Source organism: Elgaria multicarinata, chromosome 2 (genome assembly GCF_023053635.1).
Source record: "Elgaria multicarinata webbii isolate HBS135686 ecotype San Diego chromosome 2, rElgMul1.1.pri, whole genome shotgun sequence".
Taxonomy (NCBI): domain Eukaryota; kingdom Metazoa; phylum Chordata; class Lepidosauria; order Squamata; family Anguidae; genus Elgaria; species Elgaria multicarinata.
The window spans coordinates 69,393,765-69,418,212 of NC_086172.1; the positions used below are offsets into that span (position 1 = coordinate 69,393,765).

A 24,448-nucleotide genomic window follows, 5' to 3' on the forward strand; every position below is an offset into this window, starting at 1 on the left:
AATGTCTTCTATACAGAATATATACAGAGCCAGTATTGTTGTTATAATACTATTACAGTAAATAGAGGAAGACCACCATTGTAAAGCTGAAGAAAGTAATGGGTAAATAGATATTTCTTTTTTTGCTCTAAGAGTTTACAAGCACTCATATCCATATGTAACCTTGCCACCAGGCAATATTGTGATCACTTAGCCCGTTTTGGTTCCCTGCAACTCTAATTCTCACGTTTCAGTCATAGCTAAAGAATGAGAATCCAGTTCATTTTATCATCATTTTATCATGAATGTTGCACAATCTTACCCTTCCTTGAGATGTGTAATGTCAGAATGTGTTATATATATTGCAATACTCAGAAGACCCTATACATTTTAGCTACTTTTCAGGCTAACATTATCCTTTGTGAGCAACAAAACAATAAATTTTGGATGCTTACACTGATTTCAGTGGGACTTCTAATTATGATGAATTCTCATGTTAACTTTTGACATGGCTAAAGTCATGACCAAAGTTATTTTTCACCATGCCATTTTTGCATAGTGTTCTTGTGTGATGCAGTTTAGCATTTAGGATGTCAGGGAGTTCCACTGAAATAAATGTACATCAAAGGAAATTGATATGAAAATCTACCCTCTGAAAGCTTTGCCTGATCAACATTTGACATGAGAATCAGCATCCTTTTCCATTGCATCAAATACCAGACATGGGGTGAATATTGCATGGAGTGAATATTGCATGAATATTGCACCTTTGGCCTATTATCGGCTATGCCAAATAACCCTGCACATGCAAGATATAGCCCTATATTTATGGAATTGACACTGCTCAAAGTGATTATGTGGACCTCAATTCCCACAGTAATTTAGGACTAGTTCATACATCCACATTTCCTGATGTGGTCACTTGTGCAAGGTTCCCCACAGGTTTGCAGCTCAGAAAGAATCATGCGGAGGTGCCATTTGTATGACTCCATGTCCCTTACTGGAGGCAATACACATGGTCACCGTGAGTTGCACCAAGTGGTTCTTGCTCAAGCCATCATGACTGTACAATTCATAGTAGTTTTATGTACAGTCCTATGTGGACTTTCTGGATTAAAGAAATGACAATTCCACATGATTCTGACCATGCTAATAGGCCACCATTAGCCCTGCATGACCCTGGAGGAGACTGCATGGTACTGCTAGATGTATGAATTCTGGTTTAGAATATTGATCAAAATCATGAGCAAAGATGGGCCGGGGATCCACATTTTCTTAAACAACCAGGCTAACATTTTTTAAAAATAGTAATAATGGTAAAATACCACCATCATCAAACTGTACAAGTACATAAAGCTGGAAATTTATGGTATATTATGCTTTCATGTCTGTGCAACCAAAATGCACAGTAAAAACAGATAGACTACATCTATAATACGGAGGACTCCCACTTGCACAATGGGATGCCCCCTCCCTCTCCTCCCTGACATGCTTCCCAGATCTGTGTTGGAGGGTGGACTCAGCCCTGCTGAAGCAAATTTGGGGGCATGCTGTGGGGAGCTGCAAGGGGGAGGTGGATCCATTCTGCCAGTAGTGGAATGTCCCACTAGTGGATCATATTGGTTACAATCCATAGAGATGATTGCTCGATGGATACTGATGTATTTTGATATGCAATGCCATTGGTTTGTGCTCAAACATATGAATCCAAATCTAGTGAACTCCTTTATGTACATGCACAGGTTTCTATGTCTTACTTTAGCTGGCTGCTCTTAAATAATGATTGCCAGGTCTCACAATTTTCACCAGCATGGCACATTAAAACAAAGCTTGAAAAATAAACTTCAGTTAGATCAACGTGCGAAGAAAAGAAAAAGAAAACATTGTTTTCCATCAACCAATTAATATAATTGTGCAGTATTTTCACAGAATGAAGTGCACAAGCTGAATGCTTAAGACTGCTTTCTCATGCTCAAAGCTGCCACAACATGGAGATAAATATGTGGGTTGGTCTTCTATGGGTGCAGTGATATACACAAAAGCAGCTCTTTGAGACACACATGGCAATTTTATGACCACTTGGTGGGCAACAATACTTATATAAATAGGGTTATATCTAATGTTAGTCTTACCTAAGCCCCATTCATTTCAATTTGTCTACTCCAAGTAGGGCTAACACTGGCTACAACCCATATGATTGCATGTGTCCCGCAAAGGACAACAACGTAATTTGTTTTTGTGCACCAGTACAGAAGTGCATATAGCACTGATCTTTTTTATTTGTTCACTTATATCCTGCTTTTCTTCAAGATTTTCTTCAAGATATTCAAAGCTTACAACAAGATAGGCTGAGAAATAAGGACTGCCCAAGGCCACACAGGACATTTAATTTCTGAGTGGGTTATCCATATCCAAACCTGGACAGTAGCCACTGAGCTGACATGTATACAACCTGGGGCTAAGTAATTTCAGATATCATAAAACTGGTAGAGAAGGGCAAATCTTGTGACATGAGAAGGTATGCAAAATGTCTGCAGCATCACTCATTTTATCTCATATTTAACAGGCTCTGATGTGGCTGTCCTCTGTGTACTTTCAACTCCAATATGAAGTCAACAGAAATTAAGAGTGATATGTATTCTTTAAAGAACTATTCTATGCTATTCACGGCAGGGACCTTTCTCCTACTAGTCATATTTTTAAATTAGTGGCATTTTCAAACTTCCACTACATTCTCCATGATATAAATCCCCTTGTAAAACTACCCTGTGAAAAAAACAAAACAAAACAGGGCATTAATCTTTCACATCCCCTCCCTATCAATGTGTCTCTCTCAAATGTCTCTTTAGCAACACTGCAATGCCTTCTATAAATGCACCTTTATTTGATACATGCTTCTGGCAATACACTTTATTTGACGTTAATGGACAAGAGATGCCTTGAGGATTCAACAACTAACGCACAGTTAAGGCACTTTGCTGCAAAACTGTTCATGAGCTGATGCTTCTCAGCCAAGCTGCAAGGTACAAAGAGCTATATTGGCTGTATAAATAATGCTCGGTGTGCGTGTATGTGAGCGTGCACATATGCACACGGTTCTGGCCACAAAGCAAAGCATAAAGCATACACGGTATGGCTTTTGCATTTGGGTCAAAATGATACACGTCCTATTTGTCACTGCATAGGGCAAGAAATTGCATTTTGTGCAGCGATAACTAAGGGGAAACCAACAGGAAATAGCAAAATATGTGCTGCTTACAAGATAGGGTTTCATTTGAAACATTGCTTTTCAATACTTTAGCGCATGACTTTCTAGTGTTTCACGTTTGGCGAAGTTCTTCCTATTTCTGAAGTTGAAAGGTTGAGAAACTATGAGACACTGAAAACTAAAAAGGGAAGAGGTGGTGATGGTGGTCAGTTTAAAAAGAAAACACAATGCCAAATGTGGCCTTTCTTTTACAAACAGGGACACGTGGAAGGAACATTCCAGAATGGTGGCATCTTTGAGCACTCTGAAAAACAAGCACAAAAATAATACTAGAGGTGCATCCTTTCAGTGCTTCTTTTATATAGTTTATACATGCTTGTACAAAGACATTTTTTCCTTATTTGGAATCCCTTTAATGTATTTAATACTTGTAAAAAAAAAAAGAGAGAGAGAGAGAGAGAGAGTCTACTCTATGGAAACATTTTTTTTAAAAAAAGCACATTCATAAAATTGCTTAGCATGTCATCCCTTGGATACTTCTAGACAGTTGTGCTTTAAGCATTAAGACATCATGTTAAGAAATTTATTCTCTTCTGCCAGGGTGGTCAACATAGAGCTCATGTCCCCTATTGCCATATTACTAATTCCAGCTGGTATGGATGGTAGTGTCAGGGAGTTTCGGGGAGTCGTAAGGCGAGAAGAGTTCTGGGAGAGATTCTGTAGGATGCTTGGGCTCAGGGTCCCTGACATCAGACTTGAATGGTCACCATCGTCCATGATGGCATCAAAATCTATCTGAGGAGGCTCCAGAACCTGAGAGTCCACAGTGCTTGAAACATGATTAGCTCCAGGAGAGGACATGGTGCCTGGCTTGATGTTCAATGCACACTGTTGCTGTCTTACACTACAGTCCACGTGGTTATTATAATTCCCATTTTGTTCATACATATGTATTTGACCATAATAGTGCATCAAATGATTCTCTCTCATACTATTGTTACATTGCTGTGGCTGTGATGGTGCTACACCAGTCGTTCTCTTGGGGGTGGGTTCTGCCCTTTCCTGCCCTGGGCTCACATCATTAGTTGGATGAGGTGTTCTCATGTAACCCAACTGTTGCATAGCACGTACCCCTCGGGCTCTGTTTGCTGGACTGGGATTAGTTGGAGGATGAGGCAATACCATACTGGAAGTGAAGCTCTGTCCAGCTGAACCAAGCATATCCTGTTGCAGCTCAAAGTTTGATTGATTTGAGGTCATTAAAGTAGAAGGTTGATGGAAGACCTCCTGTGTCATGGAGAAGTTCATATGGCTTGGCTGAGATGAAAAGCTCTGTTGATGCCCTGGTTCCTCCATGACCTGATTGTGCATTATGCATTCTCTGCTATTGTTGACCATGGAAATTGGATCAGCCATAGTCTCTATCTGCTGAGGATGAACATGGGATGCAGGCTTCACTATCATGTTATTACAGGAAGGAGAAAGCTGATTGAGATCCCCACCCATTGCATTTGGGCTCAGCATTGGATGAACCTGATTGTATGCTTCATGCGAGTTCAAATCTGGATTGCTACTAGGACCTGGATTCACCTGTTGCTGCCTTAAGTGCATGCAGTTTAACCTTTGCCCATCCACGCTTGTATTCTTCTGCACAAATTGCTGCAGGGTCATGTTCATGTTGCTCTGACCCATCTGCATCTGCTGATGGCCAAAGTTCTGATACTGGCCAAAGTTCTGCTTTTGATGGACTACAGCTAAGTTCCGTTGAGGAAACTGCTGCTTTGCTTGAGCCGAGGACACATCAACAGTGCCTGAGCTAACTTCATTCCACTGGACTGGCATGTTGTTTTTATTCAAAATGGAGTTAGCCCCAAAGTTTATTTGGCATCCGCCCACCACTGGAGCTGCATGATTCATACTCACATCTGGAACAGCCATCCTGCGCTGGCTTAATAGATTGTTATGTTGCATTTTCACATTCGCTTGGACGTTCTGCATCTCATTTCCATACCCCATGGAAGCATTATCTGCAGTCATCCCGTTGTTTTGCGATTTGATATATTGCACCACGTCATCTGGTAGCACAATATCATCATCTCCAACAGAACCGTCGGTCTCACCGGACATTGCTTCCATGGCAATATTTTCACTAATACTTGGAGGCCGTGGAGAATAGACGTGCCTGGCAATGCTTCCATCTGAACGCATAAAGTTTGGAAGGTTGAAGTTCCGTCTGTCTGCGGGAGGGTGAAGAGGATTCATGTTGTTGGTGCTGTTGAAACGGTGGACTCGAGAGAGAGAAGTTGGGTCTCCAGGAGGTCTCCTCACTGGATCGCTTGCGCGTCTCGTGCTATTGCCTGGCAAATCATGTGAGAACATGGGTGGTGCCCCATACACATAAGCACTACTGTCACTACAACGTCTAGGCCCAGGAGGGAGGCGAAAGGAAGACAAAGGAGGCTCTGACCCATCCAGAAGGGAGAGTTTGTTCCTCAGGGTTACTCTTTCCATGTTAGGCAAGGGTGTCGGTGGAGGGCCACCGGTGGCGGCAGCATACTTTGCTTTCAGCCTGTACTGCTGAGCCGGAGTGAGGTTCAGAAGACCCGGGATCCCGCTACACTGGCTGGCATCACTCGACCTACGGGAGGCATCGGTGGAAATGGGGTCATAGGAGTCAGCAGAGCTTGTGTTGTTTGGGCGGTTTCCAAATGGTGACGCTTCGCTGGAACGACGGCTGGAGAAGTAAGGGGATATCCCTGATGACCTGCGGCTGACGGTGTAGGCAGAGCTGATGGTGCTGGTTGAGCTGTCACGGCGTTCAGCTAGTTGGTTCAGCATTGTGACCTCATTGATGGACAGCTCAGTTATCCTTGGGTTAGGCAGAGCTGCAGAGGTACCACCTATGTTGTCCAGTAGACAGCCTGAAGGGGAAAGGCGAAGAAAAAAAAAGTGAGTAGGCTTGTTAGTCAGAGTTGGGAGAAGAAAGGCAACTCCACTGCTTGTATTTCATTACTTGAATGCATTCTCTTCCCACACCTTCTCCCCCCATACATGTGAGTTGTCTAGGCTGTATGTCTTCCATGCAATGGTTATTCAGGCTGTTAACAGGGCCACTTACCATAGACTGGGGACAGTCAATCATTTTAAAGAAATGTAAAAATGGTGTGACAGAGCCATCATTGCCTCGTGCACACTTTCCTTTGTTCTGCTGTCAGCTTTGGTCAAAGAAGGTTTTTGAAGGACTGTGAAAACCTACTCAACCTGTTTGATCAGTGATGATGGTGGGACAGACACTGTTGGTAAAGATGCCTCAGTCATACTACTCTTTTGGGGGAAAAACAGCTATTGTCTGTCCCCATTGTAAGGAAATGTATATTACAAGGCACTGAAGGTCAGGGAAGAGAGCAGTGAAAGGCAATAAAAGGCTGTTGCAGAGACATGAATTTAATAAGTAATGAAATAGCCTGTGAGAGAATTTCTTAGGCCTAGACTGTGTCAGAATGAAAGATATGATGGGCACAGTGGTTCGTTTAAATGACTACAATTGATCAGCTGTGAAGAAAGTTTCCAAAGATTTAGAAAGGGGAGTCATTCCCTTCACAGAGATAATTACAATATGGTGTTATATTCATTTGAACCTCCCACGTGCCGTCTTTCCTATTGACTCAGCGTGCTCCAGGGACTCCGCGCTTACTGCTTTTGTAAATATACACCTCAAACAGCTGACTATGCCATTTCCATTCTGAAACACATATTTCCTCCTAGATCATTTAGATTCCTTTTCTGAGACCAAGGCCTTTGCTAGACCTGGTGGAAAATCCGGGGGAGAGGAAGGGAGACCTTGTGTTATGAATAACGAGAGATCTCGCCCTTATTCACATGCAAGCCATGACGAGCTCTGGAGGAGAGCCGTCATGGCCACCATTTTGTTTTAGTTTTAAAGGGTGGCAGCAGCGCAGGACCCAGGAACAGTAAGTAGGGTTTTTTTTTTTAAAAAAAACTCCTTCCCCCCATTTGCGATCTCCCCCCCCTGGCCCCGTTCTCCTTCCCCAGCCCACCCGCCATGTCCGATGCCCCCCCGCTTGATCGCCCACCCACCCGATTGCCTGCCATATCCGATTGCCCCCCACCTGCCTGATTGCCTGTCCGCCATGTCTGATCGCCCGCCTGCCATGTCCGCCCACCATGTCTGATGCTCCCTCTGCCCCCCCACCTGTGATTTCCGATCCCCCCAGCCCGCTATCTCCCCACCCTGGCTCCGCTCTTCCCCCCATCTTTCCCGCCGGGTCTGCTTTCCCCCCCCGGCCCCCATCTCCCCCCCCCAGAGCACTGTGCCCAGTGTACGGCTTCTCCTGACTACTCACGAGTAAGCCGCATAGCCAGGAAAAGCTGTGGAACGGGCTAGACCTTCCGCTGAGCCCGGGGCTGCGGAAATACCGGGCCACAGCTGGTGCCAGTTATCCTGGGACAAGGGAGGGTTTAGCCTGGGTTTACCCCGGGATCCCCTTTGAGTCATCTGGACACACAGGGGTGAGCCCGGATATCAGCCCGGGCTAAACCCTAGTCTAGCAATGGCCCAAATTACTATAGCAGGGGTGGGGAACCTCTTTCAGGTCAAGAGCCGAATCCAATTTCAGACAGGCTCTCGGGGCCCATGTTCCAGTGGTGGGTGGGGCTTAAGGCAAAAGGGGTGGAGCCAAAACACCAAAACAAAGACCCCACATATTGTACCTTAAGGCTCTTACTTAAAGCCTTAGGGGAGGCATTTCAATCATTTAGAATGGGAAAAAAACTACACAAAAGCTGAGAAACTGCCGGACAGTTGGTGGTTTGGGGAAAGGGGATGAGGCCAGGGGAATATGGGGCTTAGGTAACTCCAGGTGGTCTGGATTTGGCCCCCAGCTTGGGGTTCCCCACTCCTGTACTGTTGGATAAAAAACAGATGGGGGAGATTTGCCTGGAAAGGGGGTTATGTGTGGCAATCTGAAGCCAAGCAGCTGGATCTAAAAAAGTGTCATCAGGCAAGGCTCATTCTGTCCTTGCTGAGTTCCAAAGAACCAATGGTTCTCTTTCTATTCACAATCAGATCTTAGTTCAATACTCCACTTCCCCCATTTATTTATTTGTTTGTTTGTGTGTGTGTGTGTGTATTATATATATCTTTGGTTTAACTTGTGTTAGTCTTCTGGCTTGTGAGTTATTTCTGTTGTGCACTAACTTTGATGAACACTAACATATCCAAATGAAATGTGGCACTCTAGTTTTCAAGTTGGACCACTAGCTCAACCCACACACCCATTTTTGAGGGGTCAGGAAAGATGCAAAATATAATGCAATGCCATATTTCCCTTGAGGCCAAGACATCACAAGGGAAGTTGGTAAAGTTTCTGTTTCAATTATGAATCCCAGCTTGACCCAGGCATTGGTTTTCATGGAGGGCAAAAGGGATATTCAGCACAATGCGATACAATTTGCCTTGAAGACTGAGACATCTGAACAAAAGATGGTATGCATGCTTAGGACAACATTCTAGATTTCAAGTTAGAACCCAGGCTTGCCTCCCCACCCTACATAAAGGCTAGGGAAAATCTACAACCACGCTGCAATGTGATACCTGACATGAAGGTTGACACAAACAAACAAACAAACAAAGGCCTGTGGGCATGTGCAGGATGCCTTCTATATTTCAGGTTTGGATCCCAGCTCAGCCCCTGTACCTCTTTTCAAGGGAGGATGAAAGATGTGCAATAGATATCAGCTGAAGAGGAGCCTCTCAAACACTGTTGGATAGATATCAAGCAGCAGCGAGGCTTACCATTGCCTGGGATGGGAGGCAGCTTGGTATTTCTGACTTGTGGTGCCGGATTCACCCATGAACAAGAATCCTTCACTGTCCTGAGTTTCTCTTTCTTGAGCTGCTCAAGGCGTTGCATTGTTGTCATGTGCTTCCTTAGCTGAAGGCTGACGGTCGAGTTGCCAGATGAGACCGTTGAGTCCACAACAGGAGTGCCATCCTCCAACGCGGTCAGGTCCCCCAGACTTCCCCCACTGTGCATGTTCATTTCTACTCCACTGTCATTGTTGTTGGTGCTCCCAAGTGGTGATGGTTCACTGCTGCATGATGACTGGCCACCAGGACTGGACTGATACATCTTAGAGAAACAAAGGGAAAGGAGAAGGTCTGAACCACTTTCAGGCTTCTCGCCCAGTGTCAGCTTGGCTAACTCTACCAACCAAGGCTGCCCATAATAATCTCATTTCACAACCCACCTCAAAATGAGCACAACTGAAGGAGCCAAATGAATTACTGAAGAAACACATAAGCTTGCTAGACATTTGGGTTGTTCTGACCCTCTTTTGTTCCCCTGGATGCTCCTTCTTGGCTCCATTCTTCTTTTTCTTCATCTTTTTCCCTCACTGTCCTTTGCCTTATTTTCCCATGCTGTCATTTAGACCCAGTTCACACCTAACAACAACCTGAGGGCCACATGTGAGCGAGCAAGTGCGTTGCCTCCCACCTGCTTGCTGCTTCTGCTTTGCATCCAATTTTGCAAACAAACCAGAAATGCCCTGCTGTTGGCTTGTTTGCTGCGATGTCTGAATCTGCCACCCTGGATTGATGAGGGGAAAAATAACCCATAGTTCATAGTTAGGTTAAAACTCTGGGTTCTTCACTCAACAACCCAGAGTGCTGGGTTCGCATGTCACACCAAACAAGTCAGGATCTGGGCATTCCTGGGTTGCTTACTAAACTGGATGCAAAGTGGAAGCAAGATGCTTGCTCACACATTATATGCAATCACAGGTCTTAATTAATCCATGGTTGTTCATTAAGTGTGAACCAGGTATTTATTTGATTAGCCACAGTTCCCCACATGGTTTTGTTTATGGATGTCCATGATCTCATCACATCGGGTGTGATGTTGTTGGAAACAATCATTCGGGTTAACACAATTTATCAGATTAAAGGCTGTGAGGGCAAATGAAGGCAAATAAGAAAAAGCATTGAGATGATGCAAATATGTCAAAGAATCCAAATGTACCTAAAAACAGTAGATACTTTTTGGCACTCATAAAAACGAACCCAAAAAAGGGCAAATCGTTTCATTTCAAAAATGAAAGCGTGCTTAGTTGGGTTTCACTGGGAATATTTTTTGTTCAGGTTTCCTTCACTGAAGAGAATCCAGCAGTCCATCTCGTTCAGATGTGGGTACTCGAGAGGATAAAGGGCTATGGGAATTGAGTGTATTTTCTTAACACATGTATGACTTACTCCAATAATACTTAACATTGCTTTGCAAAAGGTCAGACTGCATTTTATCTATATAACTAATACTGTAAAAATAAATACTCATGATGAAGTTAAAATTAGCAATCTTCAGAGGTGAATTAATATGACAGGGACAATAGTAGAAGATGTTAAGTCTCCCTTACATCACTGAAACACAATACATTAAAAGACTTAAAGGCCATACCAAACTACCACTCCCATTCTGGGCTTCAATCAAGTTTAATTTGAAGAAGAGTGATTCTATTTGTAAACAAATCCTCATTATGTGATAAGGCCAATGTGTCTATTATTGTCCACAAGTGTGATGGCACCGTGGTGTGGACACAGGATTTTCCATAAGATAAGTGATTTTAAGCGATTAAGTTAATTTTATGACTCTTTCAAGCACTGGAATGTAAATAACAGGGAGCTAAAAGCCTTGAGGGTGGATTTTCCCCCCTTTTAGCATGGGCTCTGCTCAAGAAACTTAAGCTCTTGATGCTTTTTGGAGATAATCTCAGAACACTAGTAGATCCCCCCCCCCTCCATCCCTCTCAGCTTTGCAGAGTGTGCGCCTGTTTATCTGCCACAGAATCAAACCCCAAATGCTTCAGGCACAGTGTGCTTCTTGCAGTTCAAAGGATCCTAACATGTTTGGCTGTCAGTCTTTATAGGCAGATAAGGGCATGATTTGCAGGCTTAGTTTTGGTAAATGCTTTTTATTAGGAATTACATTTCACATTAAGTAATTTATTTGCAATAAAGGTTAAATGTTCTCTGCTGGCTCAAAGGAAGGGCTTTTTTTGCTGTCTGGGCCATGGAATGATGATTGATGATGGCTGATCCTAGATGGCTGTAGAGTTGGAATGCCAGATAACCCTTGGTTTAAAGGTTTCTCACTTTTTCCAGAACATTACATGGAATATAACCTGGGTTTTTGCCCATTTCCTCATGGGCAGACAAGATCACTAGGATACTCATAGATGGAACAAGAAAGCTTATGATTTCTAACCGTTACTAGAAAATGGAGGGACTGCTAAAAAGGGGATGCTGGTGGCAATACCATCTGGAGCAAAGTAACTCTGAGAAAGGGGTAGTAGCATAGTGGTGTCATCATACATGAAACATCTCTCAAGACTAATAATGTCACATCGATACTGAGAGCCAGTGTGGTGCAGTGGTTAGAGTGTTGACCTGAGACTCGGAAGATCCAGGTTCTAGTCCCCACTCATCCATGAAACTCATTGGGTGACTTTGGGCGAGTCATGGACTCTCAGCCTAACCTACCTCACCAGGTTCTTGTAAGGATGAAATAGTGAGGCGGCAGCTCATGAACACCACCTTGGGTCCCTTGCAAGAGGAAAAAAAGGCAGGATATATATGTAATAAATAAATACTCAGAAAAGGCTAATGGCATGAGACTTAACTATATGATATTGCTACCACCTTTGCCAATATCATATATAAACAGCAGTACTCCATTATGGCCACCCCCTTGTCTTCCTGGAATTGCACCTTCAACATCACAGAGCACTTGGAGGTGAAAACTTAAATCTAAATGGGGACATGGCTCTATTTCAAATTGCACTTGCGCAGGCCAGTACCACCCTGTTGTTTTGGGCAGGGATGGGTTTGTCACCCACAAATGAATTCTATATGCTGGACCTTAAATAGGAAAGTGGAATGACAAAAGGATAGGATGGAATAGGAAGAATTATGGATACTTAAAGCAAGACCTGCTGGACCATGGCCATTTTACCGCACATAGTCCACCTTGGCACCTGCAGAAAATATACATGTATCTGCATATTTGGTTTATTTAGCTACATACATAGGACAATGCACATTATGTGTTGTGTACAGAGATTTTGACAAAGACAGTGTATTTGCTCACCTTAGTACCGACTGTCCTTGTGAAGTAGAGTAGAGAAAGTTAAAAGAGGAGAAAGAACAGGTTGTTAGAACACAGCCAACACGAAGGGAAAGGGCTGAGGGTATTGATGGAGCATGGGAGAGATGTAAAAAACAATGGCAGCTTTGAAACATCCATGCCACAGCTAAAAGAATGTTTGTCCCTTCTAATGTAAGACTTAGAATTCGATGATGATGATGATGATGATGGATATCACACCCTCCATGTGCATGGCACTTTACAGAATATAAGACATACGACGGAGGAGTTTTGGCCATAGTATATTTTGCTTGCGTGCACACTGGAGTATGTATATGTAAACCTTAATGTTACATCTTCCTCCTGGATTCTGAATGTAATGCCTTAGCTATGCGTAAATGCATGCAAAGCCCTACAATTAACATGCAAAGGGAAGATTGCATCGGATTGTACATAGGCCTTGGTGAGTTCTGAGCTGGGAGATTTGAAAAGGTGAAGGGGCGGAAAAGTTAGTAACTTTGCATTTTCCATGACTTGATCTATTAAATGGTATCATCAACATTTCAAAGCAAGTAAGTATCTTACCACAGAATTCTCCGTCTTTATTGTTTTAACTTGTAAACAGTCCTCCGTGCCTCTGGTAGTGCTGTTTGCCTCAGCACGGTCTTCAGCGGCTTTGCCACTCTGTTTGGCACTTGCTTCATTGTCACTATTTTCCTTAAGTGCAGGCGGTCTCAGATGAACGTCATTGCGTTGCTTCTTGGTGACGTGAGCCTCTGGCCCATGCACAGTCTTCACGTGTTTCCTGAGGGAACTGGGATCTGTGTATCGCTTTGTGCAGCCTGGAATTTTACAGACATAGGGCTTCTGCCAATGGAAAGAAATGTAAAGTTATATGAAGCCGAGTGAAATATTTGTGACATGCTGTTGATGACAATTTTGATTGAAAGACAGCCTTTATGTTGCATTTGGGGCAGACATGTTAACAACTTAAGAAGAAGAACCAAAGGCCTATATAGTCTAGCCTTCCTTTTCCATAGTGGCCAGCCAGATGTTTATGGGAAACCCACAACAGGACATAAATGCAACAGCACCCTCCTGCTCATGTTCCTTAGCAACCGGTATTGGGGGGGGGGAGGGCAGATTTAGAGATATGAAGGCTGAGAAAATCTCAGAAAAAATGGGGAAGGGGGGACTAGGGAATTTCCCCCATAGGAATATTTGAAAAAATTGGGGATTTCCCCCCCTTCCATATATTTCTGTTTCCCCCTCCCTCCCCAACCTTCACATCTTTAGGCATATTGCCTCTGAACTTGGAGGCAATATCATGACTAGTAGCCATTGACAGCCTGATCCTCCATGATTTTGTCAGATTCCCTTTTTAAAGCCATCCAAGCTGGTGGCCATCACTACATCATCTGGTGGCAAATTCCATTATTTGACTATGCGCGGTGTGAAGAAATACTTCCTTTTATCTGTCCTGAATATCCCACCATTTAGCTTCGTTGAACCTGGATTCTAGAATTATAAGAGAGGGAGGAAAAGCCTCCAATTTATGCTAGACACCCCTGTTGTATCCAAGCATGCAGTGATTTCTGTAAGCATTGTTTAATATACAGAAGATTCTGTGTCTACTGGGTTTAGGACCATCTCCAGCGTTCCAGCTTCATTGGTTCCCCACTCAGGGCTGAGGGTGGTGGTGGGAGGCCACAGTCCAGTGGCAGAGAAAATGGTCTACAGCTAGCCAGACTTGGTTTCTAATGTTCAAATACAACTGGATAGGACAGTCACCTTGCTTTGCATCTACTCATTGTTCTCAGCTTTTTGAAACCACTGAAAAAGGCAATTCAAATGCAAGAATTCTGTAGGTCCCACATTTTGCCTCTTCCTTTGAGTGGCTTGGAACAGATATGTGCTACACTGCTGATTAAGGAGAGTATGTTCACATTTTATACTACAAATTTACAAAGTCTGAGTCAACACTCAAACTTTAGCAAATTGTCATGGGGTTCCTACCAAAAATACGCTAACACCTTGCCTCATAGCATTTTGCTTGGTTTGCATTTGTTCCAGTTGCCGCAGGAATGTTAACAGGATTAGCTTGGGATGTGGCTAGGCTGTGCAGGGAGTCTTTTCAAGGCAGCCCTCCTGCTGAAATAGAGTAGGCTGTGAGGGTGGTGGGAGGGAAAGAGGCATCCTGTTTTGCAGAAAGCCAGGGAGACAACCCAAGCTGGATTTCCAATCCATCAGTTCTCTTCTACATCTCCATCACCTGTCAGCTGGGTAGCCATGACGCTGTAGGGTAAAATCCACAGGCATGTAGGGGTTTTGAAGATGATAGTGCTGTAACTCCTGAAATCATGAGTCACTGATAACCACAGCACAAATAAGGAAAGTTAAGAGCTACACAGCTGGAAAGAGAAGTAAGAAAACAGGAAGGCATCCTTTCCACCTCCCATGCAATTGATCCATTCCCAAATCCAAAAGGCATTTACAGGAATTGGCTAGGGCAAGATAACTCTGGTGATGTTTCTGAAGAGTTGGATTCATTAAAAAAAAAAAAAGAAGACGACGAAGAAGAAGGAAAAAAAAGAAGCCATTTCAGGCTAACAGTTGCTTAAAGTACTTTTCCACTGAGGCCTTACAAGGGCACCATGCAAGAATACATGGGTATACCTTCTTTCAACTTTTGTTGTGTATGTCTTTGCCTCGCTCTGATTCCACCTTAAGTCAATGGGTGGGCACAGTCTGACTTGACTAGTGGAAGGGCATAGGATGTGAGAACTCCATTTCCCCTGCAATCAAATTGCCTTTACATTCATCCCACAGCTGGTTTCACCCACAAGCTGGGCAAAATGTGGTAAAAAAGAAAATGGGAAAGGATTGTTTGCGTGAAAAGTTTGGGTTGCAACTGCCCATGACCAAAGCCTGAAAGGCCATTTGGGTTGTTTATTCTTGAATCCATAGGAAGCACGACATAAAGGACTTCATTTATCACGCATGCTCATGCTTCTTGAGGGCTAACCTTATGAATTCTGCCATAAATATTGTACCACCACCTTTTCCAAAAAGTTCCCTAACATTTTATTTTAAAAACATACTTATTTGGAATATTTTTAGACCACCCTTCCTTTCAATGAATGCTTGAAGCAATGTACAATTTATTTATTCTATTTTTAATTCACCCAATAACCTGTGTTCTCTGGGTGGATTACAAACAGGATTGCAAATAAAAACAATTTTAAAAAAAGAATAAAATACATGAACTATAAAAATATATAAACTACAAAAAGCTGAATGACGTTTTGTACAATATAACCAGGGATTAATATGAAAATCACAAAGCTGCATGAAAATCTCAGTGCAACAATGTTGTTCACCAGCCATCTAAAGGTCAATAAAGAGGCCAGGATGGCCTTACTTCCCTGAGGAGTGAGTTTCACAACTGAGGTGCTGCTACAAAGAAGGCCCTGTCTATTTTACCCAACAGTCTCACCTCTCTAGGTGCTTGGACACATATCGACTTGAGATGATGAATGCAAATGTCTTCTAAGTGTGGCCCTCTTGAGCCAATTCAGTTTATAATATTGGATCTCCCTGGGACTGAGTGAACATTTCAACTGGCACTCTGCTTTGGAGAATGGATAGAACTCTGGCCACCTCTCTCCACCCCCCCTCCAACCCCCAGTGTGGCCATCTTGTAAAACTAGGTGCTGACCAGAGCCAATGCAAGGAATGGCACTGCAGATTTCTACGCCCTGGGTTTCCGGGGGTGGGGCTGCTGTTAAAGCAGAGCTCAAGAATCCTGGCACATAGAAATCCTGACACACACACACACACTGGCTGCACTTGACTTGAGCCCCTCTGGATCTTTCCTGCATTCAAACTTTAAGCAACTGTTTTTGTCATGCCCAGGACAAGCCCATTCCACCCATACAAAGGACGAATTAATGAAGGAAACAGGTTGGCGTCCTCCCTGCTGATCTTCCACCGGCAGGCAAAGATATTTTTATTCAGCAGGCTTTAGCATACAAGCTGGACTGTTGATGAAGGAGTTTTTAATTAGTTGGATGCTGTTTATTTCTTTTTATCGTGTGTTTTAATTTATTTCTTTTTATGTTATGTTTTAATTCAGATTTTGTTTTCAATTTATTTTATTGTTAGCCACCTTCAGCAATATTTTTTGGTGAAAAAGTGGAATATAAATAAATGAATATGTTTTATTTGTATTTCATTTGTATTTTATAAATACAATGGCATGGATTGGCTCTATCATTTTACTACCTTAATTTGCTGGCTTTTTCTCCCCTTTGGCAAAATTCAAGAATTACCCCTTCCTTTTTTACCAGTAAATTTGTAGCCCCCTACTCCGACTCACACTATCTAATCTCCAAGCCCTCCTGATGATGAAACAAGCATATTTTTCTACTTAAGAGAGAACGGCTTCATACAAAAGCTAGCTGTGGGGTGTCACAGGAGATTCACAAGAGGGTGATGTAGTCTCAGTGCAATGTCACTAGCTTGATGCCACCCAAAGCTGTCACTTTAAAAGCTCTGGGCTCATACCATTCTAACTTGCTCATAATAATTCATATTAATCATTACAAATGAGGCTAGAGTCAAAACTCTGCCCAGTCACAGCTGTTTTCAGAACTTTGGAGCATTCCCACCACCCTTCCTCGGGTTGCTTAATTAGTGGTAATATAAATTTCAGCCTCAGCATTAGCGATTTGCAGCAGACCATCACATGCTTTACAATAAATGCAATTTCCTGCCCTCCCCCAGCAACTAATAACGGGCCTTAATTAGCAAAGCATAACAAAGCATTTGTCTCGTGCCCCAGCCTCGTGTGTCCACAAGGCAGCAACGGCATTCGAGCAAGGCGCCAGGATCCCAGCTCCTTGGGATGCATTCTGAAACCGCAAACACACAGAGCTGTTTGGATCAGGAAGCATTTTGCATGTGCCAAGCACCAGGGTTCAGGCCCAAGGCATGGGAGAAAGTTAGCTCAATTGTTGAATTCATAAAGTTTGAATTCATAAAGTTCCAACTAGCAAAGGTTTAAAAGCAGCTTGCCATTATTATGTACATTACACAAGCCCTGTGTGTAAAGTGTTTATTATTAGCAGCATTTTAAAGAAAGATCCCATCCAGTTTGTGGTAACGGACTTCACCTACCTCATTGGAATGCGTCCTGTTCTGGTGTTTTGCTCGGTCAGAAGCATTAGAAAAGGCTTTATTGCAGCCTTCATGTTCACAGACGTAAGGCTTTTCTCCAGTGTGAGACCTCAGGTGAGTCTTTAAGTTCTCTAGCCGTGAATAGGCTTTGGAGCAACCCTCAAACTAAAACAAAACAAAACCAGAGTGTTAATCAGCTGGAGGCATTTTTCCATCTCATCTGGTTTTAATCTCCACCTCCTTGAAGAGCATAAATCCCAGGCAGAACTTGGCTTTCATAAGCAGGAGAGGAAGGATTTTTTTTTTAAAAAATGCAATTTATAATTGGGGCAGCTGATTTAATACAGGTGCTTGCTATTTAAGCCCAACCCACTCTATATGGCTACCATGAGGCACACTATATATGTCAGACTAATAATGATAATAAAAATAAAAATAAATTGAATTATTACTGCTATTATTACTGTTGCTGTTACCCTGTAGCCAAAGCTGCCAGGAAAACATATTTAAGCCCAGCCCACTCTGCATAGCTCTCATGAGGCACACACTATATGGCATAATAATAATAATAATAATAATAATAATAATAATAATAATAATAATAAAATAATATATCATCCCCACCATTACCTTGTAGCCGAAGCTGTCAGGGAAAAATATTTGAGCTCAGCCCACTTTGCATGGTTATCATGAGGCACACACTGCATATCATCTAGGGGTGTGCAAGGACCCCCCGCTCTGCCCCGCGGGCCGATCCGAAAATTTCGGGTCGGCCCGCTCCGCGCCGGTCCGCCCATACTCCGCTCCTCTTCGCCGCGGAGCTCCGGCTCCGAATCGGAGCTCCGCAGTGGAGGGGAGTGGCGCCAGGTAAGGCCGGGAGAGGAGGGCGGCCCATACTTTCTGGTTGAACCGCGGACTCAATTGAAGACGCCGACGGACCGCGGACGGAGGCAGGTAAGGGAGAGGAGGGCGGGGGGGGTTACCGGGCCCTGCTGCCGTCGCTGCCCATGCGGCAACGGAAGCAGAGCCCGGTAAGGGACCAAGGGGGAGGGGGGCCTTACCTGCCTCCATCCGCGGTCCGTCGGTGTCTTCAATTGAGCCCGCGGTTCAACCAGGAAGTCTGGGCCGCTTGCGGTGTAGGGGTCAGACTTCCTGGTTGAACTGCGGGCTCAATTGAAGACGCTGACAGACCGCGGACGGAGGCAGGTAAGGGAGAGGAGGGTGGGGTTTTTTTTTTACCGGGCCTTGCCGCTGTCGCCGCATGGGCGACAGCGACAGTGGCAGGGCCCGGTAAACCCCACTTACCTTTCTGGCGGAGCTCTGGATTGAGGCGAAGGATCCGCCTTCACCTCAATCCTCTTCGCCACGCTCCGCCGGCCCCCCAATCCTCTTCACCTCCACCTTAAGGGCAGGCGAAGCCCCCCGCTCCGCTTCTAATTCGCCGGTCCGATTAGAAGCGGAGCACATCCCTAATATCATCATCATCAACAACATCTTTATTTATTACATTTATACCCCAACTTTTTTCCTCCTTAAGGAACCCAAGGCAGCATACATAATCCTCTTCCTCTCCATTTTATCCTCACAACAACCACCCTGTGATGTAGGCTGTGCTAAGAGTCTGTGACTGGCCCAAAGTCACCTGGGCGTTTCCATGGCTGAGTGGGGACTAGAAACCAGATCTCCCAACTCCCAGTCCAACACCCTAACCCCTACACCACAATGGCTATAGTACTAGTAGTAGTCATTGCCCTGTAGCTGCAGCTGCTAGGGAAATGATAACAACCAATACAATGATTCCAATGATAATCAAAAGGATTTTTAAAAAGTTTTAAAAATAGTAGCAATGCTTTAAAAAAACTTTAAAATATGAGACAAATATCCAAGCAGCTAAAATATGGGAAAAGATTATTTTAAAATGCAACATTAAATGTCTCATTAAAAGTAACAGAAACAGCAGTAAAATAATTATTTTACAAGAATGATTGTTGTGGAGACACCAGTGTGTTTGATGTGACACCCATATCAAACATATTAAATTTACTCATTTTTAAACCCTGTGTGTGTGTGTGTGTGTGTGTGTGTGCGCGCGCGTGCGTGCGCGCCTGAGAACTGTGATTGGGTTGAAGCTCCCAAAGGTCCACACCAAGGCATATTTCTCTGCCTGGCCTGATCTCCCTATGAAAATGTGATGTCCAAATAGTAAAATTAGACATCTCCTCCAACCCACCCCTAATTCTGAACAAGGATGTATCTAAAAGTTGCACCCTAGACTCGCCTCTAGTCTAGATGAAGTCAGGTTCTTTGTCTCTCAAATTTGTTTTTAAAGACCAAGCACACATTGAAAAATTACTGCACAATGAACCTGGACAACAAACTCCCCTAGATGAGGTTTTAACTTATATTGCCACAATATGTGGAATGAGTTCTTTGTTCTGGAGTCAGAAGGAGCAGTGGTCAAGTGATAGTCGGGTGACAAAGTGGATAGACTGTAACTTCCCAGGATGTAGAAGGTAATAATTGCCTCAATCCTTAGAATACTGGAATTACTCTGTTCGTCTTTCAAGAAAACACTGTTCCTAGCAGATGAAGTCAATCAGCGATAGAACTCAATTTTCTCTGCCCGAAGATCAGGGGAAGAACAATCCAGGAGCCTGGTTCAACGAGCGGCATTTGTGCAGCAAGCGTCTTTTTGCAACGTTGCTCTCTGTTTGTAGAAACTGTGCTTTGAATTGTTTACACTGATGCTGTGGAAGATGCTTGGTGCACTGCAGGGGTGTTGAACCTCCTCCAGCCTGAGGGACGGATTCAATTCCTTAGAAGCTCTGGGGGGGGGGGACATTCTGGTGGGTGGAGCTGAAGGCAAAGGGGATGGAGCCAACCAACGAATAACAGAGGCATATTTTAGTTAAAAGCTCTTGCTGACATTATCTTAGCCTTTGGAGAGGCGCTTCTGTCTTTTAGAATGGAGGGGGAACCCCCTCCCCCCCTGCAAAAGCCAAGAAACCCACCAAATAATCAGAGGTCGGTGAAAGGGAGTAGGGCCAGGAGCAGAGGGCATAGACATCTGAGGAACATTGGAGGGCTGTATGGGGACCCCAGGAGGATAAGATTTGGCTTCCAGGCCTGAGGTTCAACTTAAGTCCCATTCATAGTGGGTTTGCTCTAAGAAGGACTAACATTGGATTATAGCCATTGAGCTCCGGTTTGTGGACACATAGACATGATGAGGTTCTGCCCAACACATTCCAATGTACCAGCTTGTGTAGGTTTATGTCATCAATGCCTTACCGTGCACTTGTGTGGCTTTTCTCCAGTGTGCCTTCTCATATGCACTACCAGCATATACTGTGCTTTGAACGGCTTCTGCTCCCGTGTACACTCTTGCCAACGACACACAAACTCCTTCTTCTCCCCATGAATGTGATCATTATTGATGTGCTGGAAGATGAGAAAAGAAGAAGCCAGACTGTTAAATAAGGAAGTCAACTACACTGATGTCACCTCCTCCAATAAAACTTGTAGAAGTCTTGTGCGAGGCTCCCTCCCTTAAATGGGAATTAAAGACTTGGAAGTTCCTGTCTGCTTTTAAATGAATAGGTGCTCATCTTTACTTTAGAAACTGCCTTTCTTTTTTTTTTTTGCTATTTTGCTGTTGCTATTATTTTAGTTGTTTATGCTGCTTTATTGCATTCTGCATTTTATTATTTTAATTTTTTTAAACTTGTAAACAGCCTTGAGGAGGCTTTCCTTCAAAAAGAAAACTGCCTTGGTTGCCCTGTGGGATGACCTTTGCTGGGAGAGGGAGAGGGGGAGTGTGACCCTGTTGATTCTCTTGGACCTCTCATCAGTTTTCGATACCATCAACCATGGTATCCTTCTGGATAGGTTGTCTGGGCTGGGAGTTGGAGGCACTGTGTTGCAGTGGTTCTGCTCCTACTTAGATGGCCGATTCCAGAAGGTGCTGCTGGGAGATTATTGTTCCATGCCATGGCATTTAGGCTGGTTTAGGTGTGTGTGTGGGGGGGCAGGGGGAGATAATGGAGAACACAGTAAGGTTAGCTTTACCTCATGGCTTGTCATTACAGGTGACCTGCTTGCCCATGCAGATGCAGAGGTGGTGTGCTGAGACTATAAGCATCCCCCACCTGGTGCTGTGTCATTAAAAATTACCCTAAGTGAAATGAGTGATGAAAAGGCCCTTAATCACTCTATCAGGGTTAGTGGATGGCAGAAGGAGAGCTTGCGTGCTCTGTTTTTTGAAACCGTGGATGCTTCCAGGTGAGGCTTTCATTGTTCAACTGCCCTGCCTCAGACACGGAATTTTACAAGGGGCGGAGGGTAGGTGTCTTCCATTTTTCCCACTGCTGCTTCTATCTTCTTTCCAGAAAAATATCTGCTAAAGAAGGAAAGTTGGAAATACTGCATAATGCCTTTTGATCAGTAGCACTAGGAGCTGTCCATGTGCAACTACCCAGAAAGTATTCTCACTTGTAGTGAAGAGTTAAAACAGGGAAGCAGCAAGCTTTAGAGGTGGTGAGTTTTTTTCAAGCACTCACCACCTCTGAAGATTTTTGGAAAACTTGCCTAGGATTTGAGTCAATCCATCTCGGAGGACGATTAGAGACATTTTGGGGCAGAGGAACAATTTAAGAATGGCCTCACCTTTTCACCCATGACACATGCTTATTAGTGGTGTAACTATAGCGAGTTTCTGAAGAAGCTGTGGTGAAACAGCTGTAAAACCCAGAGTCCATTAAAAGCTTTATGTCGCTCAGCATTTCATTACTAAGTACATGAAACTGTTTCTGAATGTCTTCACTCTGTCCATATCCTGTTGTAATTTCTCCATTGTTAACATATATTAGTCTGTTTACCCAATTGTCCTGGTTGTTATTTTGACTTTGTACAGTTGTGTGTTGTTTAGCATTTATCTTAGTTTGTTACCTACAGCTGCTGCCTCGGAAAATAAAAAAAACAGCCATGACCACAGAAGTTGGGATATGCGTTCCTCCAAGTTCCTCTACAGTTACACCCATTATTAGAATTGATGAGAATTGTCAATTTGCAAGGCTGAAAAACTTACAATCTTTGCTAAATGGTGAAAAGCGGGAAATTGCAGTTTTACTTGGCTTTGCCAAGCAGGTGTTTCTGCAGATATTTTTTCCCCATATAAAGCTGTTAGGGGCCACAGGGCTTGAACCAGGAAAGCTGTGGATTGGGCATTGCTCCCTAAACCACCAAGGTCATAGGTCAGGGGAAGAAAATAAAGGCTATTTTGCTGGGAAACTAACTTCCTTATCCAGAATCAGCTTGGTGCTGGAAACCAGGTGATATCAGAGAGCCAATTTCATCCCATTATGCCACTGCCTCTTATGAAGCTCCAAGATCTGTTACATTCCCTCAGCCTTAGTGTCATTTTGGAGGTAAGCTGTCAGACCTACCCCTCATTGTCACTCACTTCAGGTATGTACCAGCATTCAGTCTGGGTGCTAGATGGATATGCGTATACATCAACCTAAGTGAACCACAAAGGAACTCTTTGAGGGCCAAAGCTTCCAGCACCAAGCTGATTCTGGATAAGTATCGAGCAGGGGGTTGGACTCGATGGCCTTATAGGCCCCTTCCAACTCTACTATTCTATGATTCTATGACACCACAGTTATGAAATTCTAGATGGAAATTGTACCTGGTGCCTCATCCCAGTTTCTAGCACAGTCATAAGAAGAGCCCTGCTGGATCAGACCAAGGGTCCATCTAGTTCAGCCTTCTGTTCACACAGTGGACAACCAACTGTTGACTAGCAACCCACAAGCAGGACCCAAGTGTAACAGCACCTTCCTCCCCGTGTTCCCCAGCAACTGGTGTACTTAGGTTTACTGCCTCTGATACTGGAGGTAGCACATAGCTCTCAGGACTAGTAGCCATTGATAGCATTCTCCTCCAGGAGGAACAAATATATGCTCTGAAATAAATTGGATGCTCAGCCTGAAACCTCTGCTTGCAGTGTGTAGCAAGAAATAACATGCGCAAAATCAGAAGCAAAGTTGTAAACGTGCCCAGCTCCATGTACTACTAACTATTCAGCCCCATAAAAGCCTCCTGTTGCTGCAGAGCCTGGGTCTTCAGCTCCTATTTTACAGGCTGAGGAATGATCAAACATGGGAATTTTAAGAAGCTGGCAACAGTGCTGCTCTTGCATTGTAATGCACCTGGGGTTGTCTTTTTCTCTAATTACCAGAAATAAAGGCTTCCTCCCTTAAAGATCCAATGGCAAGTCTTAAAATATAATGCCCGGAGGGCTTCTCAGATTCTGAATTTCTTTTCCTTTCAACACTGAGGTTTAGCATGCAGATTGCAACTCCCTATACCACTGCGATATAGAATCTGATTACTGTTGGAAGAGCAACATTCTGGACGAAGCAAATCCTCATTTAAAAGGTTTAGGTGTAACGAAGGATGGCATTCCACCTTGTGTACATCTTTCTTGGCACTACGTACCACCTCTCTGTCTGACACAAACATCTGACAAACTCCTTCACCTGTTGAAGGATCCTCCGTGGATTTTTGAGTAGTCTTCTGACGCATTGCCCAAGATCTTCCCTGCATCATCCCCTGGAGATCTTCAAGCTGACCAAGTTCTTTTATCTGTCCTGCTTACTCCTTTGCCTTGTTGAGCCCCCAAGGCTGCTTTTATTTATTGTTTAATCATGCTCTTAAACAACAGAGCCTAGAGCAACGTACATGGGGTTATCCCATCTTTTCTTCAAAACAACCTACTGATGTAGGATATACTGACAGATAATCGGTCCTTCCTGAGGTAATGCCATATCATGGGGGTGGGTGGGTTTGCACTGTGTGAATGAGCCTAATGAGCATAAATTCCCTCTTCTTTCCCTATGCATGCTGATTGCTTACCTGG

At 43.8% G+C, this 24,448-nt stretch overlaps 1 protein-coding gene across 1 annotated transcript in view; it reads right to left on the minus strand.

The window, feature by feature from the left end:
• Window positions 1-3,696: 3,696 nt before the first annotated feature.
• GLI2 (GLI family zinc finger 2) overlaps window positions 3,697-24,448 on the minus strand; it is a 277,978-nt gene continuing 257,226 nt past the window's right edge. The window contains exons 10-14 of the mRNA XM_063116688.1: window positions 20,818-20,967; window positions 17,527-17,691; window positions 12,934-13,215; window positions 9,003-9,339; window positions 3,697-6,108 (exon numbers count right to left, since the gene is read on the minus strand). Of these exons, the coding sequence (XP_062972758.1) occupies window positions 3,749-6,108; window positions 9,003-9,339; window positions 12,934-13,215; window positions 17,527-17,691; window positions 20,818-20,967 (3,294 nt within the window). The 3' untranslated portion in view covers window positions 3,697-3,748. The remainder of the gene's footprint in view (window positions 6,109-9,002; window positions 9,340-12,933; window positions 13,216-17,526; window positions 17,692-20,817; window positions 20,968-24,448) is intronic.